Raw genomic sequence first — 7,009 nt, 5'->3', positions numbered from 1 at the left:
AGAGAGAGGGGGGGGGGAGAAGAAAGATAAATAAATAATCACACAAATAAACAGCGAAAAAAGCGGCGAGAGGAAAACAGGGCAAAACAGAGATGCAAGCAGGGCAAAGCAGAGAGGAAAACAGGGCAAAACAGAGAGGAAAGAAACTGTAGGAAAGAAACTGTAGGAAAGAAAGAATGCGGAAGCCGAGGGGAAGTGTTGGAAATGTATTTCCACGATCAGCTATTTATTTCATAAATTAATAATGTTAATGACAATAATAACGTAATGGTTGTAAACCGGTACAGTTTATAAAATGAAACGCTGATAGACGAAAACGAGATAAAAATATAGTTTTCTTTCGTTTAAGAGGTACAAAAATATCTTTTATCGACATATTTATAGCTGCTTTTCCTGCGCTGCCTTCAGGCTAAAGTTGGAATTGGCATGAGAAAGAATTCAGCCAGTTCTGTCTGAATTGAAGCGAGCCTCATATAGAAATCTCATGACGAGCTCAGTTTAAGGCCGGTTGAAGCAATTTCGCTTTACTTAAACTATCAGTGCTCTGAAGAAAGGATCGAAGGTCACAACTTCCAACACTCCCCTTTAAAAAACGGGACTATGTGTCTAAGAAGCTAATATATAATATTCTTAAAAGACGCTCGCTGAGTTGGGTCTTAATTATTGTTTCAAGTGCCTGTCAGAGCTGTTTAATTTTACACAGATCATTAATGCCCTTGAGAAAGACGTAAACATCACTGAATCCGATTGCCCCATCTTTTTAAATTGTCAGTATTTCATTTAGTAAAAAGTGGGGAAAAAATAAATAAAAAAATTCAAGTGGAAAGAGCAGACGTAAGATAAGGTGCTCGGACGAGAACAGAGCTAGCCTCGTTTGCTTTAGTCTCGTACTTTTTATTGATTTATTTTAGTTTCGCACAAGCTCAGCGTTTATTCGCGTGATAACTCCGACATGGCGACAACCAGCCAACGCCAGCAGAAGAAACGGTGCAGACATAGGATAGCAGCTTTTAATTTCCTCACGAACATCTCGTTAGATGGCACGCATAGGGATACTAAATATGCTATGTTCAACTATAATAAGAAAACTTCCGAAAAGCAAGAAGAGAGCAAAGAAAACAGTGGCCGTTATGATGCACCATCGCGGTCTACCACGGCGACGACGACAGCGTCAGATCGAAAACAGCGATCACAAAACTATTTATCTTCCAACTTAGATGAGCAAACTAATTGCGCTTACAGTAGAAATATTAGAAATAGTAGCCCAGTTAAATCTATCAATACGGCCGAATTGGACGGTCATAGGGCTGAAATGGGCGAAGGACTTCACCGTTTTAACTCTGTCGGTTTCCATAAACAACAGAGTCTGTGTGAAACTAGCCAGCGCGATGGCACTTGCACTTCTGCTGTACAAGCTGCATCCAGTGAAAAGGAATTTCTAAGGAACATCACACCGACCAAACGATGGAGGTGAGAAGAGATTATTTTCTGTTATATTTTCCTATCTTCCTTTTAACTTATCCTTTTTATCTTCCCACTTTCATTACCGATTGACACCCCCACACTCCCGTGTTGAAATTACTTATCAGCACTGTAGCCTCGCCGAAGACAAGAGTTTTTGGATTTTCTGATGCAAATTTCTTTGCAGGCCTTACTCTTTAATTGGAGTTCGACTTCGGAGAGTAAAAGCATATTTTTTTCCTTTCCTTATTTTGTGTGCAGGAATATGAAGAATACACTGAGAGCGACAAATAGCGGTTGTCACAACCATTTCATGTTTTTATTTTTTATATAGATGTATTCATTTATATTTACTCTGTGTTTACATTGTATTATTTTTCTCTTTCTCTTTCTCTTTTTTCCTTATAATCTGTGTGTGTGTGTGTGTATTATGTGTATATGTAACCACCTCCGTCTTTCTCTCCAGCACTGATTATACCACTACACACTTTATCTCGCTGTGAGCTCTGGAGCTACCTGTACTTTACCATACGCACTATCTCTGTGTATGTGTGTTTGTGTATGCATAAACTCGCATATAATACACACGCCTATTTAGCTGCACACTTATATACACGTGTATAAATATATATATACCACACACACACACACACACACACACACACACACACACATATATATATATATATATATATATATGTAATGTTCATGAACAGACATTTACACGTATGTTTACTATATAGATAGATACATGCAGGATGAAAGAAAACGATACGCTATTTAAAAAATAGTATTTCTTTATTGTCATCATTGCAATTTTCAGGTTAACTTTTGTTTTCATTCTTCCATGGTCCATAAAATAAATGCCAATGCAATTCTAGTGAGATTTCATCGACTATTCCTCACTCCTCCCCACCAATTTTGTTGCCTTGTGCCTATGTTTAAAAAGTATTGTTGTTGATGTTGTTAGTTTAAATATGACAGAGGGAGTGTCAACAACGTTGGTCTGTGGACGCCCCTCAAATGTAGAGAGGCAGGGGTAATGCGAGGTTATGATATATATAGAGAGAGAATGGGGAGGCTGTCCTGTGTAATGTAAGAAGAGGGAGATTGTTTGCGTGTCTGTCAATAATATAGAAGATATATGGGTGTGTATGGTAGAAGTGAGGGGTATATGTGTAGTCGAGATACAGGGAGGTAGGGAGTGTGTGTCCATATGTATGCATGTGTGGAGAAGAAATATAGACGCGTGATAGAGACAGATGCATGTTTCTGCAAAAGACATGTATTTATAGGAATAGGGATGTGTGCGTTTGTATGCATAAAAGTGGTTTATGTTGTGGTCCTTGCATGTCTTTAGCGAATTGTACTTTTTCGCAAGCATTCGGATCAGGCCTTCAGTTTGAGATTATCTCCCGCCTTCCCTTTCTCCAACTGTATATATGGCCTTGGAGAGGACTGTGGGTACTGTTCTCCTGCTCACTAAGCAAGAAAGGATAGGAGAATGTAAGAGATGGTGTGTGTATGAAAAGTGTGCTGAATTATCTTTTAGATATTGTGGTACGAATTCTTTGACATGCGAAAGCAACTGAATTCTATGTTGAATTATATTACTTGCGAAGTTCTGAAGCAACAACAATAGCTACAGCAACATTAATAATCAAGCAACCATTACTATAGTGTATCGCTGCCAGACCACATTTCCATATTTTCCTTCTGTCATCAAACGCATCTTCTATGTCTGCTGTGTGATGTGATCAGTTGTGAAACTTACGTTAGGATGAAATCATCGAGTTGGTTGTATCAGGTGACTTATTAGTGACGATGATTGTACGGGTGATGCGCACTGTTTAGGGTGCTGCAAGTGTGTGTGGTGGTGTGTTACGTATGTGTATGTGGTGTCTGTTTAGTGTATATATGTTGGATAGGGCGTTTGTATGTGTGTATATCTCAGTGTTGTTGATAACCATTTTTTAAAGTTAGTGTGGAATTTTGTATGTGCACTTCTGTATGCATTTGTTTATATTTGCGCATATGCCCCTGTATTTTGTAGGTGTGGACGCACCAGCTGCTGTTGTATGTGTCTATGTATGTAAATACGTCTGTGTATAATCAGGCATATATTTGGATATATACCCACTGCAATAAGCTTATACGTGATCTGGTGTGTGAATGGTGATGTCTGTGTGCATAATTGTGTACAAGTATTGTGTGTGTGTGTCACTATTCTCCATACATTTTTAGAAACACTAATCACTCTTGGTCTTACTGAGTGAAATGGACTTCACTGAAGAGGTCTGCTGCGAATGAAATGTGTCTGTTGCCTTTATCAGTTCAATTTAAGGATATCTACACACCTACCTTACCTATGATTTCCAAATATTTCAGTCAACTGATCTCCCTGGAGTTATTTCCCTTACTTGTTCTTTAGATTAAAAAAAAAAACTTTTCTAGACTGTTTCTCTGCTAATTGCAGTCAACTGACGTTTTTTTTTTTTTTTTTTTTAATGAGACTACAGTATTTGTATTTAATGTGTAGAATGCACCAAAGAGAGTTTCCTTCAGCCATTTATAATCAGCATCACTACATTCTCGACATTTGTCTCTGTCTGTCTATCTATCTTTCATACTTGCTTACAACTATCACATGATGTCATGCTAAGGAACAGTCACACACACACACACACACATACTGATTACCCTTGGGTTTGTTAGCTGAATAGAGTGTTGCTTTGCTTAGAAAGTCTGGTAGAATCGCATTTTGTCCACTGCTCTCACCAGTGAGATTTAAAAGCCAAATCTACTCACATCCACATTAACTCCATTGTCAAGAAATTTCAATCAACCAATCTTGTTGGAGTTATTTCCCTTGTTTATTGTTCTTGGATTTTAAACACCTCAAGAGGAAGTTTATGTCCACTAATCACAGGGATAATTTCAAATAATCTAAGTTTTTCAACTCAGTGTATTACATATGTCGCAGCCTACTATAGACGTATGTGATGGGAGTGTGTGGTTTGTGTGTGTACATACACTTGAGCAACTCTCACATCCAAGCCTTTACGCTCACCCCCACATCATAAAATATATTGTGTATGAGTGTTGCACACCCTTACTGGTTATTTTCTAATTAAAAGAGTAAAAGATGTTGTGACGTTTATGCCTTCCTTGTGGCATTTCTCATGTAACTTCCCCCCCTCTCTTTCTCTCTCTCTCTCTTTCTCTCTCTCTCCTCTCTGCTCCCCTCCCCTGAGCAACATATCTGGCATTATCATCCAAACTACCAAAGATGAGATGCATTCTCCACTGCATGTCTCCATTTAATTTTTAATCAATTTACATTTCGAAGTTTTCTCTCTTGCCCCTCTTAATGAGAATTGTCTTAACACAGGTGACTTTACTCATTGCGAGTGTAATTTCATTAGATTAAAAATTCTCTTTGACTCACTACATTGTTTTGTATGTGTGTATGTATGTGTTAGCCTACACTGTGTAGATAGTGTGTTCTCCAACTTAAATCTACATGAGTACTTATAAAAACCGCCTCCAATCAGGATTGAATCACTCCTCGACCTGAAAACAACAATAGTAACAATAAGATATTGTGACGGTGATTATTTTTTTTTTTAACTTTTACCTCAGCCAAAATATAGGAGTGTATGTGTTCTTTCTCTTTTGGACTGGGTATGTGTGTATTGTGTATGTATGTACAGGTCTACGATTATGTGTGTATTTCAATGCTTCTCTGTATGTGTATGTATAAACGTGTGTGTATGTGTGTGTGTGTGTGTATATATATATATATATATATACACACACACATACATGTGAGTATGTTTATTTAGATATATGTATTTATTTGCTGTATATGGGTGTCAGTGTGTGTGCATGTGTACGTGCATGTGCTTACATAGATGCACATAGGTGTTGTGTATGGGTTCGTGAGTACTTACTTATGCACACACACACACAGACACACACAGCAGACAGTCAGTTTGAAGGGACATCACCAGTGAAACCTGGGTATGACTCATAGCTCCAGTCTTTGTACTTCTGTCATTTTGACTCATCCCAATAAAATTTTCTTTTACTATTTTCTCTGTATGTTTACACAGATATGAATCTCTACACATTATGTATGCGTGTATGTCAAATGTTTCTTTACACACAATGACTAGGCACACGGCCTTATGGGATGTTGTGGAGCAGATACTTTTCACAAGGTATTAATGACAACAGTGAAGAGCAATGATTCCACACACACACACACACGCGCACACATAAATATATACATACAAACATACATATATATTAAAATAGAATAGGGCGAAACATTGTGAGATATTAAATTAGATAAGCTCGTAAGATAAAGAGCCAAAATAATGCGAGATAAATTACAAAGTGAACTGCCAAAAGAAAACAGGAAGACTTGCATTGTTTTGGCCATATCAGTAGAGGGAGGTAGCTTAGTGCTTAGAATGTAGGACTTGTGATCGTAAAATTGTGGTTTCAAATCCTGGACTAAGCAACACGTATTCTTGAACAAAACACTTCATTTAGCTGGCAAAAATGAGTAATCCTGTGACAGACAGGTGGGGAATATGCATGCCATGGAAATTGGGGAACCAGCCCTATGAGTCTATATAATAAATTATAAATTTGAAAGCACTTTAATTGAACATATTGAAATGATGTGATGTATAGTATTCAAGTGTACTCTTCCGTGTTTGCATGGGTTTCACAGAATCTGCTGAGACAGTCATTCTACAGCTGGATGCCCTTTCTGTTGCAAACCTCACCTGTTTCCCCAGTAAGGTATCATCTTTCCATGACCTGACACGTTTCACTGAAGAGCTTGGCCTTCACTACTTTGTCCTACATCATTCCTAGTCGCCCTCTTCCACAGATTCCACCCACTGTAAACAATCTGTACCTCTTTATACAGCTGCCCTCATCTATATGCATTTCATGCCCATACCAACACGATCTTCTTTCTTGTACACTACATCTGATTTTTCGTATGCCAAGTTTTTCTCTCAACACATCTGTACTTTGTCATTCATTGCAAACTGACACTGCATATGCTGGGATGCATACTTGCTTCATTTCTTTCCAGTCTTTGCAAGTCTTCTTCATTCAGGGCCCATGTCTCACTACCATTTAGTGCTGCAGTTTGTATCATATAGTGTGTCTTTCACTCTGAGAGAGAAACCTTTTTGTTGCCAGCAGAAGTAGTAGCTCTCTGAACTTCCTCCAGCTTGTTCTTACACTGGCTACTATACTTTCAGAACATCCTCTTCCACTGCTAATTAGGTCACCTAGATAACAGACACTATCTAATACCTCTAAAGGTCCTCCAGGGCATTTCAGAATATAAAAATAGTATCAAATATATATAGATATCCGTGTATGTGCATGTATGTATGTGTATGTATAGATGTGTGTGTATTTATATATGTGTGTATAAATAAAATCTATGCACACACACACACACACACACACACACACACACACACACACACACACACACACACACACACACACACAC

General features: G+C 38.1%; 1 protein-coding gene across 7 annotated transcripts in view; it reads left to right on the top strand.

The window, feature by feature from the left end:
- The first annotated feature begins 55 nt into the window (after positions 1–55).
- The window catches only part of LOC106881557 (CDK5 and ABL1 enzyme substrate 1), a 75,991-nt gene continuing 69,037 nt past the window's right edge, over positions 56–7,009 (top strand). For 6 of the 7 annotated variants that reach the window (XM_052972506.1, XM_052972504.1, XM_052972503.1 and 3 more), the window contains exon 1: positions 56–1,470. In XM_052972506.1, the coding sequence (XP_052828466.1) occupies positions 953–1,470 (518 nt within the window). In that variant the 5' untranslated portion in view covers positions 56–952. The remainder of the gene's footprint in view (positions 1,471–7,009) is intronic. The other variant, XM_014932002.2, reaches the window with a different exon arrangement.

The sequence above is a fragment of the Octopus bimaculoides genome, chromosome 13, assembly GCF_001194135.2.
Source record: "Octopus bimaculoides isolate UCB-OBI-ISO-001 chromosome 13, ASM119413v2, whole genome shotgun sequence".
NCBI classification, from domain to species: Eukaryota; Metazoa; Mollusca; class Cephalopoda; order Octopoda; family Octopodidae; genus Octopus; species Octopus bimaculoides.
The sequence above is the reverse complement of the archived record's forward strand: the minus strand, read 5'-3'. Positions and strand labels throughout refer to the sequence as shown.